At 34.1% G+C, this 26,195-nt stretch overlaps 1 protein-coding gene across 1 annotated transcript; it reads right to left on the bottom strand.

Annotated features, from left to right (window-relative positions):
• Positions 1 to 2,904: 2,904 nt before the first annotated feature.
• Positions 2,905 to 7,295, bottom strand: LOC140874789 (protein NRT1/ PTR FAMILY 6.3). The gene is made up of 5 exons (XM_073278190.1): positions 6,990 to 7,295; positions 6,665 to 6,842; positions 6,507 to 6,546; positions 5,453 to 6,015; positions 2,905 to 4,118 (listed from the first exon to the last, which is right to left on the bottom strand). Exons 1-5 carry the CDS (start codon positions 7,105 to 7,107, stop codon positions 3,254 to 3,256), a joined length of 1,764 nt encoding a protein of 587 aa, XP_073134291.1. The 5' UTR covers positions 7,108 to 7,295; the 3' UTR covers positions 2,905 to 3,253.
• Between the last annotated feature and the right edge of the window lie 18,900 nt (positions 7,296 to 26,195).

The following is a 26,195-nucleotide window of genomic DNA, read 5'->3' as shown; positions in this document are numbered from 1 at the left end:
AAATCCATAAAAATTTATTTAATGTTTTATCTATCCAACATATTAATTATGTAAGCGAGATACATATAGGTCTCTTGGTATGACAAATTTTAAATTATAAAACAAACCTACAAAATTATCAAATTAAAAAAAAAAACCAACATTATTTCTAAATGCGAAAATAATGCTCTCGAAAATACATTCTTTTTAGCCTCTATTTTTCATTTAAATTAACTTTATGCAAAATCTAAAAAACTTATTAAAATCCAGAAACTTTCCAATTTTCATTTTAATTAATTTTGGCTAGTGTAAACGAAGTGTGAACGCATGAATCATGATTATAAATTGGGAGATAGAACGATTTAGTTGCAATACGTTCAAACAAGTTATATCATAGCACATTTTTTTTTAAAAGAAATTTATATCATACAATTGACGGCAAATTAAAGTCACATAATTAATGCATATTAAGGAATCTAGTAGTCCTCCAAAACTATTCAATAGTTTTTAATTTAATTAATCTTTTGGGAAGATAGAATGCACGTCGTACTCTTAGCTAGCAAGTTGTCCTTTTTTAGTGACATACTTCCAAGGGGTGGCCCTCTTTTATCCTCATTTAATTTTACAAAATAAATAAGCTCGATCGATTTCAAATTCTTGATTATCTCGTGAATGAACTAATTTCACTAAAAATGTGTGCGCAAAATATCATTTAGCAACAAGAAATTAAGGGAGTGTTTGCAATAGATTATACTTTTGTAGAAGTGATTAATTTATAAATTATAAAAAAGTTAAAAAAAATTAAAAGTTGGTAGTGTTTGAAAACAAATGTGAAAATCTAAAAATCAAAGTTTGGTAGTGTTTGATAAATAAGTGATTAAAATAATTTTAACAATGACCTTCTTATTAGAATCACTTTTGGAGAATCATAATCACCACATGACTAGCTTTTGGATTTCAATTAAGTTAAGTATAAGCTAACACATAATCTAGGTTTAAGAAACACACAAAAATGATTTTTTTAAGCCAAAAGCTAACAATCACTTTTTTTAGTGATTACAAACACTCCCTAAATAATATGTCGAATTAAGTTTGTACGTACGTCCATATATATCTTTCATGATTATATATTCCAATTAATATCGACCTTACACACACATATAACTCACAGTCACATGAGATGTAGATGCTACCTTCAGGATAAAAATTGTAATCGTGTATCCATGAGTCTATATCTCATGGTTGATAGTATTTATGTGAGAAAACATGATTCATTAAATCAAATGTTGAGAATATATTTTTGAAGTACGTAGTTTGAACTTAATTAACCTATTTAAGTATATATATATTTTTGATGAATCGAGGATTATTCTATGCTATACCTGGAGTACTTCTCCCCCCATAATATGGTCAAATATCAATCATTGGATCATCAAGACATATGTCAATTTTCATAAAAATATATGGGTCACACATGATCTAATGATATTGAAATAGGGGAAGAAACACTCTCGATGTAGCATAGACTGACCCTATGAATCGAGGAAGATATAAGAAATAATATATGTTCACGTAGAATGAATTTAGGCCTCACGGGTGTGATATCTGAGTCTGACGAGGAAATCCGAAGAACAATTTTATTCTCTGGCTCGTACAAGTTGTATTATAGGTAGGACGGTGACATGTGAGTAATTGTTTGGAGACTTGCGAAAAGCAAAATTATGATCAAGGTGGAAAGTAATCGATCGATGAAGTGTTCCATATTTTTATTTGGCATCATATGTTACATGTATTTCAATTTATCAACCTGGCGATCGATCCAGACACACACAAATCTCATGAAAAAAATATGGGAAAATTGTTTTTTTGGTCCGGTATGTTTGTCACTTTGCGATTTCAGTCCTTTATATTTTCAGATTTCAGTTTTAGTCCGCTATTTTTATTTTTTTGGCAATTTTAGTCCTTTTTCCGACGTGGTGCTGACGTGACACCAATTCAGTGTTGATGTGGAGCTGACGTGTACAGTGCCACATAAGCATTTTCAATTAAAAAAGACCGAAATTGCCAAAAATCAAAACATGCAGGACTAAACTGAAATATGAAACATAAAGGACCAAAATCGCAAAATGACAAATATATCGGACTAAATGTACAATTTTCCCAAAAAATATATATAATAATAAAATGAAATGAATTATGGGAGTCAAATATCGTAACGAAAGTTTGTGGTCAAAAGATGGGATTAACGATGTCATTAAAAGTAGAATACATCTCATTAATACAAGTCGTCATTAGTGATTTAATGATAGAGTTTTTTTTTCTTGACGGAAAATTATGGTCAATGGACAAAATCTGTGCTTTGCTTTTAGAAACTTCTATCAGACCGTCTTATTACTATAACTTATAATTGAATACATATATATATTGTAAAAAATATTTTAAAAACTTAGTAAACTTGTAACTTATTTAGTTATTTATACCTAACATATTTTATCTACATATCTAATATTAAATTTTTAGATATCACTCCTATTAAAAAATTATACAAAAATATTTGATTTGAAATAAAAAAAATTATCAAATTTAGATAATTATTTCAACCGCCTAGCTTACTCACACAACTATACTTAAAAGATTTGGCTTGATTAAAGACAAACCCATCAAAGATTCATGAATTTGTGGTTTTCACTCGAAGCTAGCTAGTTTCTAGCAGATCTTATATATATGGTGTTATATATATGAAGCCATTTATACTCAATATACCATTTATTTTCGTATTTTCTTTTGATGGTATCTATTTTCAATATTAAGATAGAGAAACAATCATGCAAATAATTAGACATATTATTCACACAAGATATTAATCAGATAAACCATGACAATAAACGCCGGGATTGATGCGTAAGAAAGAGCAACAATACTTCCATGTACACATCATGCATGAAGTGATTACAAGATCAAGAAACACCAATAATAATGGTGAATGCCAAACAATTGTTTGCAATTAAGTTGCAACCAATTTCATTCTTATTAGCCATGCACAACTCTCTTTATTGTGGTAGCAAAATAAGACTCCATATATATGTTACACCTAAAATTACAAAACAAACAAAGAAGAAGAAAAAGGAAATTAAACAAAACAAAAAGGAAGATGAGAAAAAGAGTCGCTCTCCATGCATGCCTAGCTCGACTCTTCCAGCAATTTTGTAAAAACAAAATAGGTTACAACATTTTATACAAGCTGTGAAGCTGAAAATGCAACAAAATGTCTCATTCAATGGCAAATAGGCCCGGCATCCTCCAATTCAATCCCCTCATCGGCCAGCCTCTTTTCCTTGTACACATAAGTTCTCGAACAAGCCAAGAACACACACATGTTCAAAACACTCAAAATCCCCAACAACCAATAGAAGTTGTAAAGCCTCCCTTCGTTGAGATTATCCGCCAACCACGGCTTTCTCTGACCGGTTACTTGATGAACCACCGTCACCAATATCGAGCTCAAGAAGAACCCTAGCGATATCGTGCTTAGAAACAAGCCCGTGCTCATCGTCTTCATCCCCTTGGGGCACTCCCTCAGGAAGAAATCGAGTTGTCCGATGTACGTGAACGCCTCGCCCGCCCCTACCAAGAGGAATTGTGGCACCAAACAAAAGACAGTTAGCGGTAGTGTGGCCTCGGGGTTGTGCGTAAGGCCGTGTGATCGGGCTACTTTTAGTCTATCGATTTCTGTGAGTGCTGCAGCTACCATGCCAACGATTGACAAGACTAGCCCCACGAAAATCTTTTGTAGAGGAGTGAGGCCATTTGGATTCTTTAGAACCCGCCTGCATACAGGGACGATGAGGCGATCGTAGATAGGCACGGTCAAGAGGATGCTACCCACGAAGAAGACGGTTAGGGACGCGGCCGGGATCTGGAAGTGTTTGCCGATGTGGCGGTTCAAGGTGGTGGCTTGTTGAACTGAAAATGTGGTCATTTGAGCGTATACAGTCCAAAACATTATGGTCGTGGCCCAAGTAGGCAGCATTCTGATCACTAACTTCACTTCTTCCACATCGGTTAATGTATTGAGGTACCATTTGTTTGCCACTTTGACGCCACTTTGGGGTTCGTTGATTGCTGCCTTGTCCAGAAAACTACAAACCAAAACAATCTCTGATAAGACCACATATGACAACATTAACCAAGCATCGATCCATGTCGAATAAATATATACGCATGTTTAAATTTCACAATGAACTTGTTAAAGTGACATCTACGTACGTATCCTTTTAAAATGCAATAACCGAAGATGTTATAAGTCTCGAATGATATATGTTCATGTCTATTAAACTTAAATATTATATAGTTAAAGAATTGACATATATATATTCTTGGAGTAGATAGATGATGCATGCATTAGACATGAGACTTGACAGTCTACCTTCTTGTGGTCTTGAATTCCTCACTGTTTAAATATGAGGCTCGGGTTATAAATAAATAACAAGTTGTACGTTCATGCATATATATCTCAATAATGTGAGGTATACATTATTTATTGTGTAGGTAGTAAAAATCGAAGCAAGATATCGTTGAAAACCAAAAACATACTCAACCAAGAATTAAATTATAACTAGCCCACATGGAGTGACATTTACTTGTCATTTAGCAGCACTTGCCCATAGTATTATTTCTGCCAATTGGTTTCTTTATTATGGAAGTATATATATTGTGGTGTATACTTTCCAAGGGAGAGAGAGAGAGAGAACATTGTTTGCTTTCAAGAAGATATTCATGAATCAGAATTTTGTCAATATTCAGGGAAAAAAACAGAAAACAAATTATGAGAAATGATAGGCTAGCTAGCTATCGCTTTGTTTCCAAGAACTCCATGCAACTTAACCAAAAGAGATATTTATATCATTAAATTGAGGACTGATAAATACTTGAATCCAGCTTAAGAAGAATGAATGTTCAATTACAAAGTAAATTTTAAAATGTTTCCTTTCTACCTCGATCAAGCTAGAGGACACAAAAGTCAAAATTACCTTACATATCTAGTAGCTAGCTGCAAATGCCCCACTCTGTTTTTGAGCCAATGGGGTGATAATACATAGAATAGTACTTGCTATTTGGTTGAAATATTGCAATCAAATTATAAGGGATGGGCCACTCTATGATTCGTTTCCAGCTTGGACCATAAATGACCTAAATTCAACCTTTCCCATATAATTTCATTTCGCCAATAATGCATCACCCCCTATACTTCACCATTTTTTTCCCCTATAATCATATTAAGCATTTATGTCTAAGTTATTTCCTTGCAATATTTGAGTGTTTTCAAATATTATAATAAAATATTTTTTATGATCACTTCTTAAGAATATGAAAAAAAAGTAAAAAGAAATATCAAAGAATTGATAAGTAATTAAAATGGGGTTGGCAGTTAATACAGTTAAAAAAAAAAAAAAAGTTGTTTAAGAAAACTCACCGGTACTCCTTGCTGTGTGGTAGCTGTTGCTTCTTCTTGCTACCGTAGCCTTCATCATCTTCATTGAACAAAAGAGAAGGGTCCGACGGCAGTTCCATGTGTCTCTTCCGCCACGCCGCCATGAAGACGGAGGCGATCTGTGTCAACGGACTGCCCACGAGTTTCTTGATACGGTACCGTTTGGTCCCCGACAAGAACACCATCCACCCCATGATGATTATGCAGGTGCAAATCCCATATCCCCAGTTTCTTCCAAGATTATCTTGAACGTAAACAAATACCGTGACTGCTGCCAGTGCCCCGATCATTATGAGAAAGAAGAACCAGCTGAAGAATTTGGTCATTTGTTGCCTCTCCTTCTTGTCGGATTCGTCGAATTGATCGGATCCCAAGCCAGAGACGCTGGATTTGAGGCCGCCGGTGCCGAGAGCCGTCAGGTAGAGGGCCAGGTAGAGGACTGAGAGCTGACTTCCGCTCGCCGGAATGCATGATGGGCTGCCGGCGGCGCACTTCGGTGGCCGGAGACTCGGGACTATGGTTGATATTGTCAGAATTGTGACGCCCTGATAATTAAAAATATATATATATATAAATATTAATCAATTATTCTTTTTTTAACCAAAGTATTATAGTTGTTTATTTATTCTTGATCGTTTACCTAGCTAATTCTCTCTTTCAGTTTTCCTCTTCACAATCCAAATTTCAAGGAAGGAATTATAAATACTAGGATGAATGATTCAAAGGGAAAATTTTATTCTCAAGTAGTACTCTTTTTTCTATTTTCCTCATCACATACATGACACAAAAATTTATACAGTACCAAAGTTTCATGTTGTAACCGTCGTCAGTTTATAAATAGGAAAACTTTTACAAATCTTCTTCTTACACACAAAAGGATGAAAAAAGGTATTAGAATTTCATCAGGCGACGAAATCAAGAAATGATCACAAATTTAATAATTTTTTTTTCACACAAATTATACGTGTATCTTTTTTGGGAAACAAGAAATTATATTCTTGGAATATACAACTAATACAAGTCTCCGTGTAATTACCATTGCTTGAACGATGGCGAAAATGGCTATGGTCAGGTACCTGCAAACAAATACAAAAAAAAAAAAAAAAAATTGGAACCTTATCGAAGAATGTCAACAATTATAATATATAATATTATAGCTAGCTACCGCCATAAAAGAAAAGAAAAGAAACTCACCTCCCCAAGAAAGTATCTGCTATGAACCCTCCAAGCAAACACAGCATAAATGAAGTTCCAAGAAAATTAGTAACATTATTGGCTGCGGCAGCATTGCCCAAGTGCATGGTCCCTGTCAGATATGTCACCAAATTCACCGCTATTCCCAGCGTAGTAAATCTCTCACACGCTTCAACTCCTGTACTCGCAAAAAACCACTCAAAAATTCAACAAATGGCTCTTCCGAAACATATATGCTATCTGTTATATTGTGTATGATAGTAATTAATATTAATACTTAAAAAACAAATGGTGATGAGTTTCCGATGGAAAAGAAAAAAAGGACCTAGAATCATGGCGGCGCTGGCCCATCCGCCGGACTTGGATCTGACGGCGGGACGGCCCTTGAAATCCCAGGCGTCGGGGAGAGTTTCAGCCTCCTGTTGAGTTTGTGGGAGTGCCATTTGTCAGGTTCAATTAGGTTTATTATTATGATTATGATATATATGATGGCCCGTGAAATGTAGTTTGTGATATGAATTGAAGAATAAAAGGCTTTTGGGTTTGGGACAATCAATGTGTTGCTGCTCTTAATGAGTTTCAGGAAAGAGAGCAAAAAAGAGTGGGGCAATGCAATGCAAAGCTAGCTTTTAGCTTTTGTGGAAGATTATGAGCTCTGAGGGGGGGTTTCGTGGTCTTTTTATAGCAGTAGCTCTCTATCTGATGTGGCATTTCAGGACTACACAAGATGCATTTAGTACTTATTATTATTATTATTATTTTTTTATATTTTATATGTTTAAACATTTTATTTATAATTCACCTCTCTACATCTATTCTTTTTAATTATGAATTTGAGTTGGAGTTTATTTTATTTTAATTTTGTACATATCATTATTCAAATTCGTTGTAATTCAACGTTTTTGTTGCGATATATGAACTTGGATAATCCTTTTTTTGTAATTGACTTTTGAATAGGAGTTAAAGTGCAAGTTTATGAGCTACGAATTCTACAATTTTTTTTGTTTACATGATCTATAACAATAACAAATAAATGACAACAATCAGACAAAAAATTAAATATTTATGGCGCACACACGCGACTATATTAGAGACCACATAAATAAAAATTTACATGATCAGGCAAAAAGCCAAAAGAATGAAGAATATATATATATATATATATATATATATATATATATATATATATATATATATATATTTAAAAAAAAAGAAAGAAAAAGAAAAGAAATTAAGAAAGAATGGAGAATAGTGACATCCCAGCTAGCTGTATCTTATTTCTTGGGTGTAATATTTCGATTAGCCATAGTTTTGAACGACTTATAGCAGGCCATGAATTTGTTTTTAAACTTTCGATCGTTTAATACGGTAGGGACGATTAAAAAAAAATCGTAAAAAATATGTATTTAAGTTATCGACAAATAAGGACCAAATACTTTCAATCTTATGGACAAATCAATGTAGGTACTTAAATATATATTCATAGAAAATATGTGTGTGCTTAATTACATTAACTACACATAAAGTTGGGTTAAAAAAAAACTACAAATAACGTAAATTAACGAAAAGACATTGTCTTATTTTTTATCATAAATAATTGTGTTACCTCTTCTTTTACAGCTAGCTAGCACATATATATATTACATTGTTGATATTTGGAATTTTCCAGCAATACTCATTACATTGTATATTTGGTCATGTTTATTATATGTGCTGATGATTAATTTACTACGTGTCTAATAACTATTTTTCTCGTTTTTACAAAAAGTAATATTTATATTTAAAATAATGAACTTGGATGTGCTAAATATTATATTATAATATATATTTAAAAGTGGGATTTGGATGTCCATGCATTCTCTGATCGACCTAACAGTAACAGGACATTTAATGTCGCCAATTTTACAATACATTGTTTTGGGAACTTACGATACGGCATAAGCTGCTTAGGTGCAACTGGCAAGAAAGTACCACCACGGGTTTTTCGCATCAAATTCATCTTTTCTATTCGTTCCACAAAATAAATTAAATAAATAAATAAATTTTTTTCTATTGAAAAATAAAACAGCAAGAAAAAGTTTCTTATGAGTTTCATTTTGATTAAAAAAAATTTTCTATCCTTTTCGTTGTCCTTTACAAGTAAAAACAAGAAATTGAATAATATACTCCATTTAGTTGCTTGATATGTATTTTTATTCATATTCATTTGTCGTAATTGATGAGTATATATATTTTCTCTTATTAAAATTCACAAAACCTCATTTATCATAATAAGCCCTCCCGAACCAAAAAAAATATTAAAAATCTTGATTTTTGTGTTTCAAATTTCAAAAGTATTTGCTGGAAATGCTCGTCACATAATATCAATATAATAATAAATATTTCTCCATAGTAAAAAGAGGAATACGTCCAAATTGGCATTTAGACCTCCCTCAAATCGCACCCAAAAAAAACATTTACTACCAGGTGTAAATTACACTTTTGCCCTATTCATCAATGTAAAAAAATGACTGAACTAGAAATTTTGCCCCCAAAAAACATAATTATGATTTGACGGGACCCAATCAAAACTAGAGAAGGATGGATGCTGTAATTGGGGCTATTCCAAAGGTAATTCAACGGACTCGGGCACGTCAATAGGTCAAATCAATTGATTTGCATGTGTTCGGATTCGTTGGATCTCCACTCGAGCATTATTTGGATGGTACAACATCGACTGAATTCAAAACTAGAATATTTATGTACATTCATATTCGAATTCGGGTCATCTATGAATTTTTTTAATTATACACGAGGATCGTCCGAGCATCTTAAAATAAAAACAAACAAATTATTTGTGAAATTGTGAATAATCAAGTGCTTGTATCGAAATGTAAAAAGAATACTATAATGTCCATATAAAAATATTATTCTGTGATTAATCATATTAATATTGATGACATGAAAAAGTTAATTATCAAGAAGACAAGAAATATTTATCGGAATCAAAGTCTTATGGGGCCAAACTAGATCTGAATATTAATGATATATTGTTTTCGACTTATATATATTCAAATCGGTCAATAAAACATTCTATCAATATAGGGAGTGTTTGAAATTATGTATAACTAATCTACATATAAATTATCTTATATATCTCATATTTTTTTGTCATATTATTTATACATTTTTCAATTATTTATCTCACATCAATCAAATTATAAATTATTTATCTTACATCAATCAAATCATTGAATTTAACTTACTATATTACCCTTTATAAATAATATTATTTATTTTTTTATTAATTATTAAAAGGATAAAATAGTAATTTACTATTTTCATATAATATATAATCAATCAAATCAAACAAACTATAATTTATCAATAAAATCAAATATTATATTAACTATCATTTCTTATTTATTTTTTATTACAATATATTACTTATCTCTATATTATTTATCTTATCTTCAACTTCAAACGGAACCATAGAATTTAAATTTCAACCAATTAGTAAACTTTTTTATATTTGGTAGGCACTTGAAATAGGGATTTTTAGCAAAGTAAAAATACTTTATCCTCGTTTCAAATTTTCTATTATCCTTATTCTACCATAATCTATTTGATTGAATATTTAACGTAGCACGTTAATATTTTGGACCGGAAATAAGGTTCAGAGGGTACGGTTGAGTTTATGCTAGAATGAGGGTAATATCATAATGTTATTCAATAATTCAAAATTGATTTAGACATAAAAGATTATAAAAATATATGGAATATATATAACGAAATTAAATTGGACTGTGATGAATTCATCTTTGTTTGGTTTTGGTACCCTCGAGACTAAGGGTGCAAACATATCGAATCGAGCCGAATAATAATAAAATTTTAAGGCTCGAATTCGTCTCGATATCAATGTTCTAAAAAGCGCTAGGCGGTAGGCGGGAGACGACCCACCACCTAGCGCCTGGCCGCCTAGGCGGGGCCTATTTTTTTATTACCTAAAAAATTAAAATTTTGGAATATTTATGAGTATTACTATGACACATAATTTTTATGTCTTATGTTTTTTCAGTATTTTGTATAAAATTATTTTAAAATTTTAATAATATAGTAAAATATATATACTAATATAGTCAATACTCAATAGTTGGGGAGACAACAAGAAGGTTGAAGATTGAAGACAAGTTGATGACAGATTTTCTCTGTTTTCTTCCATTTTTTTGTTTTGTTTTTTCTCTCTCTTAATTGTGGGTTTGTAGTCTTTTCTCTTCTTTTTAAGTTTGCTTTATTATTTTAAAAAAAAATTAAAAGTTTTTTTTAATATTGTTAATGGCAGCCGCCTAGGCGGCCAGTTAATCGGGCGACGCCTAGAGGCGTCGCTCAGCCACTAATCGAGGCGGCAGACCTCCGCCCACCGCCTAGGCGGGAATTTTTAGAACACTGCTCGATATAAGTATATTCGAGTTCGAGCTCGATTTGAAATTTGATAATTTTAAATATTTTGGCTCGAGTTCGGCTCGAAATAAAATTCGAGTTCGAGCTCGGCTCAAAATATTATAACTTATTCGTGAAGTATTGCTCGGATATTATGGTTCGAAAAGCTCGAAATATTCGAAAATGTTCGAAATATATTTATTATATAATTATATTATATTAATTAAATATATATTAAGGCTCGCGAACTATATTCGCGAACTATCGAATAAAATAATTTTGGCTCGAGCTTGACTCGAAAAAAAGTACGAACATATTTGAATTCGGCTTGAGTTCGATAAGTTTGAATATAAATCAAATATTTATCGAGTCGGCTCGAAAAATTCACAAACAAGTTTAATTCGTTTGCACCTCTGCCCAAAATGTCAAGGTTGTGTGCTAAGCGCCTTCGTAAGACGTTCCAATTAGACGATGAAACCATACATTTATACCAACATTTCATCAATCGATATAGAGATGACCACAATTAATATTGGTTATTGGTGGTGCAGGTGCTATATCTATCTACCTAGGGTTGAGGATACGGAAAGACAGACACACATATGTAGTTATGAAAATGTGAAATATATCAATATATTTTGTGTGGGTTTTGATATAAAATATTAATAATTTTCTCGAATATTTAGATGATCAATTGCTTTGCTGCAGAATTTAAAACGTGTTATACAAGCATAAACGAGGTAAAACCCCCCTATTTCACACTAATAGCGAAACTTGAATCATTCATATACTTTTGTGATATATACATATTTACCACGTGCAGACGTGCTTGCTTTTATATTCACAAAATGGAAAAATTTCAATCTACAATTGTATATGCATTGTCCTAATAATGCATTTAAAAGTGAAATTTTATTAATATATATAAGCAAGGTCCAACGAAAAAATAATAAACCTCAAATATATTATAAATCTCCATCTTTTAAATATTTTTTGAGATAATACCCATAGTGATAGAATCTAACCCCAAATTAAACTGGAATTTTAAAACTAAAAAAATAACATAATAACATGGTTCATTAAAATGAACAAAAAATGGCGCACTTTATCGAGTTTATATATGCATAGAAATATATAAATATCAAATCACGTGTTCCATGCAGTCACTAATTTTTTACCCCACGAAATCGTTAGAAACGTCGAAACACAAAAAGGCCACTCGATTATGAGTTTATGATGGTTCATAAAGCATATTAAAGTGATCAATATCGAAGAGGCGGTGTAGAAAATTCCACTCGTAATATAAGAAATAAAGTTGTAAAAGTCATTGACGAATTCCAAAATTTAATTTAATTTGAGATAACAATGATGACAAAATAAATGGTGGAGATGTCTTGTTCAGAATCAGGCCTAATTAGAGGTCGCATAACAATGTTAGATTCGGTGAATTCGGTGACGTTCATGCTACCCTTGAGATAGCTATCCTCAAGGATGATTGAGTGGACCAGATCATATTTGCACCACAAATGATTTGATCTGGATCATTCTGTTGAAAAACGGTGATCAGATCAATCAGAATTGATACCCGGTGCAGCGAAAGTTTTAAAATTTTATATGGAACATTTCCATAATGGGTATCAAAACTTTACGATTAAATTGTGCGTGTAAAAATTAAATAACAATTAAATTTTTACCTCCAATCTCGAAACGAGATTATGAACACCAACAGATTACTCTGCTCTTGTTGTATATCCCAGGAACTGATGGACGAACAATTCTTCAATCAGGTCCACGAACAGAAGTTTAATCCCTCTGATAGATTGCACTAGAAAATCTATCAAAAGTTTCTACGAAGAGAATTAACGAATTTGATCCGTTAAACCAGACTGCAAATTCAAAATTCACAGGCTGGAATTTTTCGAGCAGAGAGGGGAGAAGGGGGGGCGGCCACTTTAAAAAAACACAGCTAGGGTTTTCAAAAATTATGACCTCTGTTATGTAATTTCTGTACTGCAATAACTTATTTAATATGTGGGCTGCTAACAGCTTAGGGCCCATTAGTCATAAGTTCAAGCCTGACAAGCAAAGCCCGCATGTTCAGAAATTAATATAAAATTCATCGTGACTCAGATTGATAAACCAATTTCACCAATGTGCACAGAAACCATTTCTGCATCTTTTAAAGTCAAGATAAATTTTCTGAATCCGAATTCAGTGATTTCCAAAAATGCCCATCCCTATGTCATTTTAGGAAATCTTACTCCTCTACTCTGATATAAGAAGTCCTACTTCTTTGTTTATTAAATTTAACTCTTTAAATTTAACTATCTCAACGGGGATTAAAAATCCATTACTTGTGTGACCCTCAATGGTTCAGGGATACAGCTAACTGTGGGCTCACAACTCCTTGTGACTCGGAACAACAATTTTCGACTTGCCCATCGAATCATGGTAAGAGCGCCTAGCAACATCACCCCATGATTCCCTAGGTATCACTGATAGTGCCTGCAAGAACCAATAGATTTTGGTTAGCGTACATTACGGTCCCTTCATCCATATATCCCGATCGAATCAACAACCATTGGTAAATCGAGAGTCGTTCGAGATTCGATAACTATGCAATGCATCTTGAAGATCAAATAGTGACCTCGCATGTGCTACTAAGAAACCATTTCTTAAAACACATCATGTACTCTTGCCAGAGATTCGTCATACTAATATCTCCTCAGATTGCATAGGATATCCACACTAGCAAGTATGTGGTGAATCCTTGACAACAAAGCATCGACTCCTATATGTGTCGTAACTGTACCCAATCCCGACACCTGATGACCCCAATAGAGTCGGTAAACGAGTCAAAGCACAGTACTAGCATATAGAGTCTCAATGATGTTTCAAGTAGTAAGGACTAATGGTGTACAACCAAAACCGCGGACTTTATCCACTCGATAAGTGATAACCACTTGGAAAGTCCGGATAGGGTAGTTCGATCATTCATCGTATGAATATCCATTTGCATGCTTTGAACATCTCTATGTTCCATACCAATGAAACGTGGTACTCGGCATCGCAAATGCTAGTCTCAATCTCGAGCGATCATTATCCTTATTAACGGACGGCTCAATCGACTAGGAACTGTTTAGAATATACAGTGACTATAAGATGTGTTTCATGATAGCCATCCCCATGTGCCACCACATCTTACATACACTATAGTATATTCAAGGTCTTCATCTAAACATCTTATAGTATGTCACAACATAATAATATGATAAAAGATAAAGTAAATGTCATTATAAAAGTGTAAATTATATTAAACAAAAGATTGTTTATACATAGAGTCATAAAAGACCTTAGCCACAAGTTGGCTCACCGGGCACCCACTCTTTCAATCTCCCACTTTCCCTAAAGCCAACTAGTCATACTACGCAGTCCCATTGCTTCGCGATGTTTGTCAAATAATGGTCCTGTCAAGGGCTTAGTAAGTGGATCAGCGATATTGTCTGCAGAGGCCACTCTCTCGACACTGATGTCTCCTCTTTCCACGATCTCCTGGATGATGTGGTATTTCCTCAGTACGTGTTTGGATCTTTGATGAGACCTTGGTTCCTTTGCCTGAGCAACGGCACCCGTGTTGTCACAGTACACCGGGACTGGACCAACAACTTCAGGAATGACACCCAACTCTTGGACGAAATTCCTCATCCAAACGGCCTCTTTAACAGCAGCTGATGCCGCGATGTATTCTGCCTCAGTGGTGGAATCCGCTGTGGTGTCCTGCTTGAAACTCTTCCAAGAGACAGCACCGCCATTGAGCATGAACACAAATCCAGAGGTTGACTTCGAGTCATCCACGTCACTTTGGAAGCTAGAGTTGGTATAGCCTTCCAATTTCAGTTCTCTTCCTCCATATACCATGAACATATTCTTAGTTCTTCGTAAGTACTTAAGAATGACCTTCACGGCTTTCCAATGCATTTGACCGGGATTATCTTGATATCTGCTCGTGACACTCAGAGCAAATGCTACATCCGGTCTGGTAGATATCATCCCATACATGATACTACCTATGGCTGACGCATATGGTACATGTGTCATTTTCTCTATCTCTTCATCAGTCTTGGGACACATGGACTTGGATAGAGAAACTCCATGACACATAGGTAGATGTCCTCTCTTGGACCCATCCATTGAAAACATTTTCAATATGGTGTCGATGTAGGTTGCTTGAGTGAGTCCTATCATTTTCTTAGATCCATCTCTATAGATCTGTATTCCTAGAATATAGGATGCCTCACCCAAATCCTTCATCGAAAATCTACCTGATAACCATATCTTTGTTGACTGCAACATCCCTACATCATTTCCAATGAGTAAGATGTCATCAACATAAAGTACTAAGAATGTCACAGCATCCTTAACTACTTTTTTGTACACGCACGGTTCCTCCGGGTTCTTGATGAAACCAAAATCCTTTATTGTTTCATCAAATTTCTGGTTCCAACTTCTTGATACTTGTTTGAGACCATAGATAGATCTCTGAAGCTTGCATACCTTATGCTCGCTTCCTATGGATGTGTATCCCTCAGGCTGCGTCATATAGATCTCTTCCTTAATGTTTCCATTAAGAAATGCAGTCTTCACATCCATTTGTCATATCTCATAGTCATACCAAGCAGCTATGACAATAAGGATTCTTATGGACTTGAACATTGCAACTGGTGAAAAGGTTTCATCATAGTCAACTCCTTGTCTTTGAGTATAACATTTCGCCACCAATCGTGCCTTGTAGGTCAATACCTTACCATCAGGCCCAAGCTTTCTCTTATAGATCCATTTACACCCTATTGGAACAATTCCATCGGGAGGATCTACTAAAGTCCAAACTTGGTTTGTATGCATCGAATCTATTTCCGACTGCATAGCTTCAAGCCATAAATTTGAATCCGCATCAGAAATTGCTTCCTTGAAGTTTCTTGGATCACATCCAACGTCGGGTTCATCTTGATCCCCTTCAAGAAGAAGACCATATCGAATAGGAGGTCTAGAAGTCCTCTCGAATCTTTTAGTTATAGGCATGTCCATCAATGGTTCCTGAGGTGTAGGATCATTATTTTGTATTTCGGGTTCTTCTCGAATTTCTTCGAGTTCCATCATCTCGCCTTTCTTATCCAATAAAAACTCCTTTTTCAAGAAGGTGGCATTCCTTGAAACAAACACTTTTGTTTCAGTAGGATGATAGAAATAATATCCGATTGAATTCTTTGGATACCCTACAAAATAACATAAGGTGGATCGACTATCCAACTTATCTCCCACTGTCTGCTTCACGTAAGCAGGACATCCCCAAATCCTCAAGTACGAATACTTAGGAGCTTTGCCATTCCATAACTCGTATGGTGTTTTGTCCACAGCTTTGGTGTGGACGTTGTTCAACAACAATATCGCCGTTTCAAGCGCGTAGCCCAGAAACGAAGGTGGAAGCTCAGTGAAGCTTATCATGGATCGAACCATGTCCTACAAAGTTCGATTACGACGCTCCGATACACCATTCAGCTGAGGTGTCATAGGAGGAGTCCATTGAGAGAGAATCTCATTCTCTTTCAGATAGTCCAAAAACTCGGTACTTAAGTATTCTCCACCTCGATCCGATCGAAGTGCTTTAATACTTTTACCTAGCTTGTTTTCTACTTCAGCCTTGAATTCTTTGAACTTTTCAAATGCTTCAGACTTATATTTCATTAAATATAAATACCCATACCTAAAATAATCATCAGTAAAGGTAATGAATTAGGTGTGGCTAAATTGAGTACCAATTCTAAATGGACTGCAAAAATCTGTATAGATCAAATCCAACAGATTTTGACTACGCTCAGGTTTTCCCTTAAAAGGAGATTTAGTCATTTTTCCTTTCAGGCAGGACTCACAAGTAGGTAGAGAGTTAATATCAGACATATCAAACATGCCCTCTCCCACTAGCTTGTTCATCCTCCTTGAGGAAATATGACCTAGCCTAGCATGCCAAAGGTTTGCCGGGTTTTGACTATCGATTTTCCTTTTGTTCGTTGTTACCGGTTTATCAACATAATTTATTGGAACGTCTTTTAATTTTAAGTTATATAGATCGTTTTCAAGTTGTCCATTTCCAATCAAACATTCATTCTTGTAAATATTGCAAATCTCATTCACAAAATTGCAAGAAAAACCATCTCTATCAAGCATAGAAACAGAAATAATGTTTTTAATCAAATCTGAAACAAATAAAACATCTCTCAAAAGTAACTTAAAATCGTTCTGCAAAATTAAATAAACATCTCCCACATCTTTGGCTTGAACTCTAGAACCATTTCCAAGCCTCAGCTGGGTCTCGCCCATTCTAAGCTTGTGACTTCTTGTCATCACATGCAAATCATTGCAAATGTGAGATCCACATCCGGTATCCAATACCCAAGAAGTAGTATTAAGTGAAACATTTATTTCAATATAGAACATACCCTTCGCAGTTCGCAACTGCTCTAGATATTCCTTGCAGTTACGTTTCCAATGACCGAGTTTCTTGCAGTGATGGCAAACATCCTTGGACTTTTCCATGTTTGAAGCCTTTGTCTTGTTCTTCTTCTCGGGTCCGGTTTTCTTGGGTGGGGCAGAACGTTTCTTACCCTTTGTACTTGGCCCCTTCTTAGCTGAAGAAGACGAGCCCACCAAGAGAACTGATTTATCCTTCTTTAAAGTGGCTTCATATGTTACAAGCATATTGACCATCTCTTCAAGGGAGGCCTCTATCTTGTTCATATTGAAATTCACCACAAATCCGTCAAACGAAAAAGGAAGAGAGAGAAGTAATAAGTCCACATTGAGTTCATGCTCCAACACCAAATCAAGCGTTACCAACTTCTGAATGAGCCAAATCACTCGTACCCCATGATCACGAACCAAAGTTCCTTCACGCATGCGACACGTCATTAGCTCTTTTACAGTAGCGAACCTTTCAGCTCTCGATTGAGCCCCAAAAAGTTCCTTGAGTTGTACGTGAATGTCAGCAGCATTCACGGTATCCTCAAATCGCCTCTGGAGTTCATCAAACATCGAAGCTTGCATATAGCATTTGGCCTTGATATCATGGTCCCACCATGTATCAAGTTTGGCCAACTCTTCCGGACTTATGTCAGCTGGTGCTTCCTTCGGAGGAGATTTTTCTAACACGTAGAGCATCTTCTCCGAGGTCAAGACAATCTTCAACTTACGGAACCATTCCGTATAGTTTGCGCCAGTCAGTTTATTTTGTTCGAGAATAGAGAATAGTGGATTGCGCGAATTCATCTTAATGAAATACTGAAAAGAAACAGACAATAATCAGTGATTGCTTAATTAATTTACTAAGACATAAAATAGGCGAAATTTATTTTATGAATCTCACTCTCCCACTATTTTAACGATTTCACTACCCTCTAGTGAAAACGGGAAACTGTTTTCCTTAGTGGGAACATGGAGTCCAATTGACAAACTATGGTCCCGAAGAATATCAGTCAACCATAATTTTCAAAAGGTAGAGCCCAATTGCTTCCAAAGCAACCTCCACATTTTTACCTCATGTCCAATAAGGGCACAATAATATGACACCGTTTATTGTGACATGTCAAGATGACCCATCAATATTAAGTTGTGATGGACGGTCGCCATGTGGATCCCCCAATAATATGAGCCGATCCCATGGGAGTTCCACCCAACTTACAACATGTGTTGATCCAATGTACAGCTTTCCGACGAACGGGCCCCCCCAATAATATGAGCCGGACCGTATCCGCGGGTAGCATCTCATACATTGATCGTTGATGGAAGGTAGGAACATTTAAACAATATTTAAATTTCCTTTATTTATCTTGATATCAATTTTAAATCATATTTAAAATGAGGGATTTTAATTTTGAAAATTTGTCTCATCATTTAAAATTGGTATGCTTGCGGGATTCATACAATTTAGTCTAAAACATGCATACAACGATAATATCATATATTATATAGGATGATCGATTCCATTTCTAATCGACCCGTGGTTGCCAATCACGAGTCTAAGTCCAATCCTAGGTAATATGCAGGTATGCAATGCAATCCTATTACATTAAGCTTCCAATTTACATTTCTTCAGTCTTTATTGTCTGCTGGGCCCACCTCCGTCTTCAAAACTTCATCTCCCACTAAGTCTAATGTATTTACAATAAATAACAATGACAAGTAGGGGATACATTTTAAGGGGTGGGAACGGGCCATAAACCAGGCCCACTTTTATTACATATGACAATTCATATTGGGCCATAAACCAGGCCCATTAATAAATCCAACAACAATAAAAAACAAATGTAAATTCCCTAACATACACCTACAAAATTGGTCATGGCAATCGATCATCCTTATCCAATAATATTTAATTCAAAATTAATTTATTGGATAACATGCAATGACAATTTAAATTAAAAGAATAAAATCATATTTCATATATAAAATCTTATTTTACATACAAAATCATATTTTATCTTTTTATCAAATAAAATCATATTTTACATATAAAATCTAATTTTATACATAAATCATATTTTACTCAATATTTCCATAAGATCATATCTTATCATCAATTGTACCAAAAATAATTAATTTCATAAAATCTGATTTAACGGATAAAATCTATAAATTTTCCAAAAATTCAAATTTATCCAAAAATCAATTTTAAAATTTTCGGACTCGAACAATTCGATCCGACGCCTCGTGGACCAATCAAAAACAATTTTCGATCGGACCAAAAATAGAATTTTAACATATTAAAATTTTAATTAAAATAAAAAATTAATTTTCCCGGGCCGCCCGGGACGATCCCGGGCAGCCCGCGCCCCAAAAGGGGCTCGGGTCGGGCTGCGACGATCGCTGCCCTGGGCAGCGACCATCGCTGCCCGTGTTTTTGCCCGTCAAAAAAATTTTAATTTTAATTTTGTTTCAAAAACCGAGGCTTAAAAAAAATTTTGTACAATCGATTAATTTAATCGCTTGATCTGAGCAACCTGGCTCTGATACCACTGTTGGAAAATGGTGATCAGATCAATCAGAATTGATATCCGGTGCAGCGGAAGTTTTAAAATTTTATATGGAACGATTCCATAATGGGTATCAAAACTTTACGATTAAATTGTGCGTGTAAAAATTAAATAACAATTAAATTTTTACCTCCAATCTCAAAACGATATTATGGACACCAACAGATTACTCTGCTCTTGTTGTATATCCCAGGAACTGATGGACGAACAATTCTTCAATCAGGTCCACGAACAGATGTTTAATCCCTCTGATAGATTGCACTAGAAAATCTATCAGAAGTTTCTACGAAGAGAATTAACGAATTTGATCCGTTAAACCAGATTACAAATTCAAAATTCACAGGCTGGAATTTTTCGAGCAGAGAGGGGAGAAGGGGGGGCGGCCACTTTAAAAAAACACAGCTAGGGTTTTAAAAAATTATGACCTCTGTTATGTAATTTCTGTACTGCAATAACTTATTTATAATGTGGGCTGCTAACAACTTAGGGCCCATTAGTCATAAGTTCAAGCCTGACAAGCAAAGCCCGCATGTTCAAAAATTAATATAAAATTCATCATGACTCAGATTGATAAACCAATTTCACCAATGTGCACAGAAACCATTTCTGCATCTTTTAAAGTCAAGATAAATTTTCTGAATTCGAATTCAGTGATTTCCAAAAATGCCCATCCCTATGTCATTTTAAGAAATCTTACTCCTCTACTCTGATATAAGAAGTCCTACTTCTTTGTTCATTAAATTTAACTCTTTAAATTTAACTATCTCAACGGGGATTAAAAATCCATTACTTGTGTGACCCTCAATGGTTCAGGGATACAGCTAGTCGTGGGCTCACAACTCCTTGTGACTCGGAACAACAATTTTTGACTTGCCCATCGAATCATGGTAAGAGCGCCTAGCAACATCGCCCCATGATTCCCTAGGTATCACTGATAGTGCCTGCAAGAACCAATAGATTTTGGTTAGCGTACATTACGGTCCCTTCATCCATATATTCTGATCGAATCAACAACCATTGGTAAATCGAGAGTCGTTCGAGATTCGATAACTATGCAATGCATCTTGAAGATCAAATAGTGACATCGCATGTGCTACTAAGAAACCATTTCTTAAAACACATTATGTACTCTGGCCAGAGATTCGTCACACTAATATCTCCTCAGATTGCATAGGATATCCACACTAGCAAGTATGTGGTGAATCCTTGACAACAAAGTATCGACTCCTATATGTGTCGTAACTGTACCCAATCCCGACACCTGATGACCCCAATAGAGTCGGTAAACGAGTCAAAGCACAGTACTAGCATATAGAGTCTCAATGATGTTTCAAGTAGTAAGGACTAATGGTGTACAACCAAAACCGCGGACTTTATCCACTCGATAAGTGATAACCACTTGGAAAGTCCGGATAGAGTAGTTCGATCATTCATCGTATGAATATCCATTTGCATGCTTTGAACATCTCTATGTTCCATACCAATGAAACGTGGTACTCGGCATCGCAAATGCTAGTCTCAATCTCGAGCGATCATTATCCTTATTAACGGACGGCTCAATCGACTAGGAACTGTTTAAAATATACAGTGACTATAAGATGTGTTTCATGATAGCCATCCCCATGTGCCATCACATCTTACATACACTATAGTATATTCAAGGTCTTCATCTAAACATCTTATAGTATGTCATAACATAATAATATGATAAAAGATAAAGTAAATGCCATTATAAAAGTGTAAATTATATTAAACAAAAGATTGTTTATACATAGAGTTATAAAAGCCCTTAGCCACAAGTTGGCTCACCGGACACCCACTCTTTCACGTTCAATGTTTTTTGGGATAGCTACCCCAAAGGTAGCATCAACACTACCGTTAGATTCATGCGATCCTTCAATTTTTATTTTTATTTTTTTAAAATTCTTGATAAGTATCGGGATTTTCAAGTGCAAACAATGGAAGGTGGGGAGTGATCAAAACCGTGTTAGTAATCATCATCACAAATTGCTCCTTGAGTAATGTATACGTGTCTGGCTACTAATTAATATAGCAACTCAATAGAATTGACATTTGTTTCAAATACGGGAAGAAACAAGTCAAACTAGGTCTTCCAATTCCCTAGCTCTAAATAAATATCCTCTCAAATATATGTTTTGGGAGAAATTATAATTTTGGGTTATATTTGTTCCTTGTTTTAAATCAAAATAATGATATTAAATTTGAAATTGTAGACTTTTTCTTAGGGAATGTTGGTGTAGCAGTGTACATATCAACATCATCTTAGCTATATATAGAGGTGGGAAAAAAATACCAAAATACCGGAAAATCGTACCGAAAAAATTATCAAAAAAATCGGTATTCATATTGTACCGAAATTTTTCGGTATCGGTATCGCTATGATAATTTTTTTTTAGGTATACCGGAATATACCGAAATACCGAAAAATAATTTTTTAAAAAAATATATATATGAAAATTTTCGGTATACCGACTTTTTAATTTGTTGGTATACCGAATTTTTTGCGGTATACCGACAATTTTTCGGTATACCAATTTTTTTTTGAATTCGATATCGGTACACGGTATAAATTTTCGCCATAACGAAAGTTCTGTATACCGAAAATTCGGTATATTCGATATAAGGTACGGTATAGACCATACCGATTTTTCCGGTACGGTACCCACCCCTAACTATATATCATAAAACAGATTAAAATTTATATATATATATGTATATGATATTATAGTTACCAATTTTAAATTTAGAATTATATGTGTTCATAAAAAGTATATGATATATACTCAGACGTGTCTATAGAAAAATGCCTATATTTCTCTTATGAGATTTAAAAAATAGGAGATAACAAGAAAGTCGGAGAAATCACATGTTTTGCCGTGTTGGTTATCAATATAGGCTTTAGTACTGTTCTAACTTGTATTTTTCTCTAATTTTAGTCATTTTTATCATATTGCTGATATGATTTCAAATATTTCAGCAATATTGTTTCGTGTAACGTCAGCAATATTTCAAATGTAACATATCATTATTGTTTAATGTTACGTCAGTACTCTAGTGAAAACAGACAAAAATTGAAAAAAAAATGTAAATATCATTGTGAATTAACCAACAACACAATCAAAACGAACTTAAAAGGAAAAAAAAAAAAAAAACATAGCAGTTACGTGATAAAAATATAAATTTGCTTCGGATCGAATCGAGTCTAATTTGTATGTATGGTTTGACTCGAAGCTTATGGTGGTAAACGTTTTGTTTTCAAAACGTGCCTGCCCGGCCCTCCACTTTGAGGGGTCTATTTTCACTTCATATTTCTTTTCTCTTTCCTTTATTTTTTTTTTCCTCCCCTCGTTTTTAAAGTCTTTCTTCTTTTTGTTGTCATTCTGAAAATGCACCATGTCCATGGAAATAAAAATATCTACAACTAAAGGAAGAAAAAACAAATGAATAAAACTGATTGAGATTGTCTTATAATAGTTTTCGTGAAAAATAATCAGTGAAAAATATCATCTAAAGACAAAGCATGGTAAAAAGAAAATAAGTAAAAAAGTTTCGAGTCGGGTTGGATCTAATATGATGGAGATTTTCATGATACCTTTATCTTTTCAATTCAAAGGGAAAGTTTTTCCTGTTGGGGCAAACAGACATTGGTTGAATTTAACCGGTTAGTATTAAATCTTAATTAACCAACTAGATGCAAAAGAACCCTACAAAAATCTATTATATTGTTTGTTTTTTAACTAGGACGTGTGTATAGATAGCGTCTCGTGATTCAGCAACTTGTGTAATTTATGGTACTTCTCATCGAGCAAATTAATTAATTGCAAATTAGTAACTTAATTAATTGATGTGGACCAATTATTAATTAATGTCTCGATTATGCACAAGTGGGAATACTGGAGTCATATCATGTTTATTAGTTTATAAGTGATTTTGTCCGATGACCACTTGGTCAAGTTACATTTTAGGATTTTAAAAAGCACGTTAAGTGTAAAAATTGTCCGCACACCCCACATAATTTAAATATGAATATTCATTTGATTCTTCAATATTTGTCATAGCAATAAAAAATTGTTCAAATATTTTTTAATTTTTTCTTTTTCTTCTACTTTTTTTTTTTTGAGAAGGAAAATAAGTCGATACCAGTTACCATACATGTTCCTAATCAAATTCCCTTCTGTTTTCCCATATAAAATCTTGGTCAAATATCGAGTTCTAATTAAAAACATTTTGAAGAGGTGCATGCGCGGAGTTTGGGTATAGACTATCTAATCTGCCAAATCATTTCAAAATTTTTTAATCGAAGCTGCGTAAATTTGCAACACTTTTGGAAACATTTATTAATTAGGAATAATTGTTCTTATCTTATAAATCGACATGGTTAGTAGGAATCGAATTAACGCACGTAATTCTCAATTTTATTGGGAAACCATCAAACATGAAGTACACTAAAATTATCGTGATTTTTTTTTTTAATTTGGTCTCTTGGATGGTTCGAGTTGAGCATTAAGTGAGAGTTTGATCAATGGTCATGAATTATATTCTCCTCATCAATTTTTTTTCAGGCGAACATGTTCTATATAAAATTTTCTTATTGTGGCTTACATGACTAACATAATTTTCATACTATCGTATCAACTCGATCGGAAGTTATCAATTGCGTACAACAAGATAGCGATTTCATATTCCATCATCATAAAAAAATATTGTTTGATTTGTTTGTTTTTTAAGATAGACCTAGATCACTGTTACTTAATAAAATGTATGTAATTAATAAGTCCCTCGTGAAGCAATCTCATACTTATATCTGTGAGACGTATCAACTCAATCAAATAAATAAAAAAATCAATCTCACAAAAATAACTCGTGGAAACGTCTTACAAATGTTTTTTTTGTTCTTTTGAAAAAAACAAATACTATACGGGTATTCGATAAAAGTTTATAAAATCAAATAAAAGCTAGCAGAGTGCATGGTTTTCGCAAAAAAGGCTAGGAATTAAGCTGACCTGCCTCAATAATTATAATATTTAATAGAGATCAACACACAAATATTGACATTGGGGCTCAATTATGAATTTCATGGTCGGTACAGGGACCCAATATTTTACTCCAAATCATCCACCCCCGATTTTCAACATCCTTCCAATTGCAATATCACATAACGTTTCATTGATTCCAATGGTTACAAATATGTTAATAAACAATTAAACAGCTTATCCAAAGAAATAAACAATTAAAATCAAACGAGGCTGCGTCCAAGGAATCTTAGCCCAGTCTTTCCATAACCATACAGAACATCAAATTCGGACATGAATCGACTCTATCATAGAGATACATTCAAGATTTCAATAATGTCCAACAAAATATTCTACGGTAGATGTGTAAAAGGGCGGAATGGAAACACAAAGTGGGAGCGATCGAAACGCATAAGAGAGTTCAAATTTTGATAGAGACTAAGGGTCAACTAGGGTTTGGCGACTTTCCATTATAATTTTCCATTTCCATGCAAGAACATGGTCCCAAGCAGTAGTAACTAGATTCCAAATCCAAGTTCAAAATTTTCAAAGTAATAATAAATTAGGAATCATTGGTAGATGTCACATTTTTAGAATCAAGTCGTGACTTAAAATATATTTGTTTGCAATCTTTCGGTATATCCAAAAGCCAGGACCCAGGCATGACGTGACAAATGGAGATCGGGGACAACTTTTTAAATAATATTCCCCCTTTGCTTTGCAAATTCAGGGATATCCCCAATAATTTGGCCCTTTGATTCTTTTTCTATTTTTTTTAATTATTTTCTTTTTTTAATGTGCTTGTACAAAAATAATAACAATAATTGAAGAGAGAGACAAGGTTGACTATCGTGATTCGTGAACCATTTTTAAAGAATTAATTAATTTGGTAAATCCCTTTTTTTTATTTTCATACTCTTATTTTTCTCTTTTTTTTAATTTTTGATTGAGGATTATTTTTTGCATTGATTTTATATTTCATTTTAAATTATTGTA

Source organism: Henckelia pumila, chromosome 1 (genome assembly GCF_033568475.1).
Source record: "Henckelia pumila isolate YLH828 chromosome 1, ASM3356847v2, whole genome shotgun sequence".
NCBI classification, from domain to species: Eukaryota; Viridiplantae; Streptophyta; class Magnoliopsida; order Lamiales; family Gesneriaceae; genus Henckelia; species Henckelia pumila.
This window is presented reverse-complemented; position numbering and strand designations above follow the sequence as displayed.

Bases quoted from the DNA above. Each gene is read 5' to 3' on its own strand.
- LOC140874789 (XM_073278190.1), bottom strand. From the start codon at position 7,107: ATGGCACTCCCACAAACTCAACAGGAGGCTGAAACTCTCCCCGACGCC. The intron at 6,547-6,664 runs GTGAGTTTCTTT...ATTTGTTTGCAG, and splicing joins GCAGATACTTTCTTGGGGAG to GTACCTGACCATAGCCATTT. The intron at 4,119-5,452 runs GTGAGTTTTCTT...TTTGGTTTGTAG, and splicing joins CCACACAGCAAGGAGTACCG to TTTTCTGGACAAGGCAGCAA.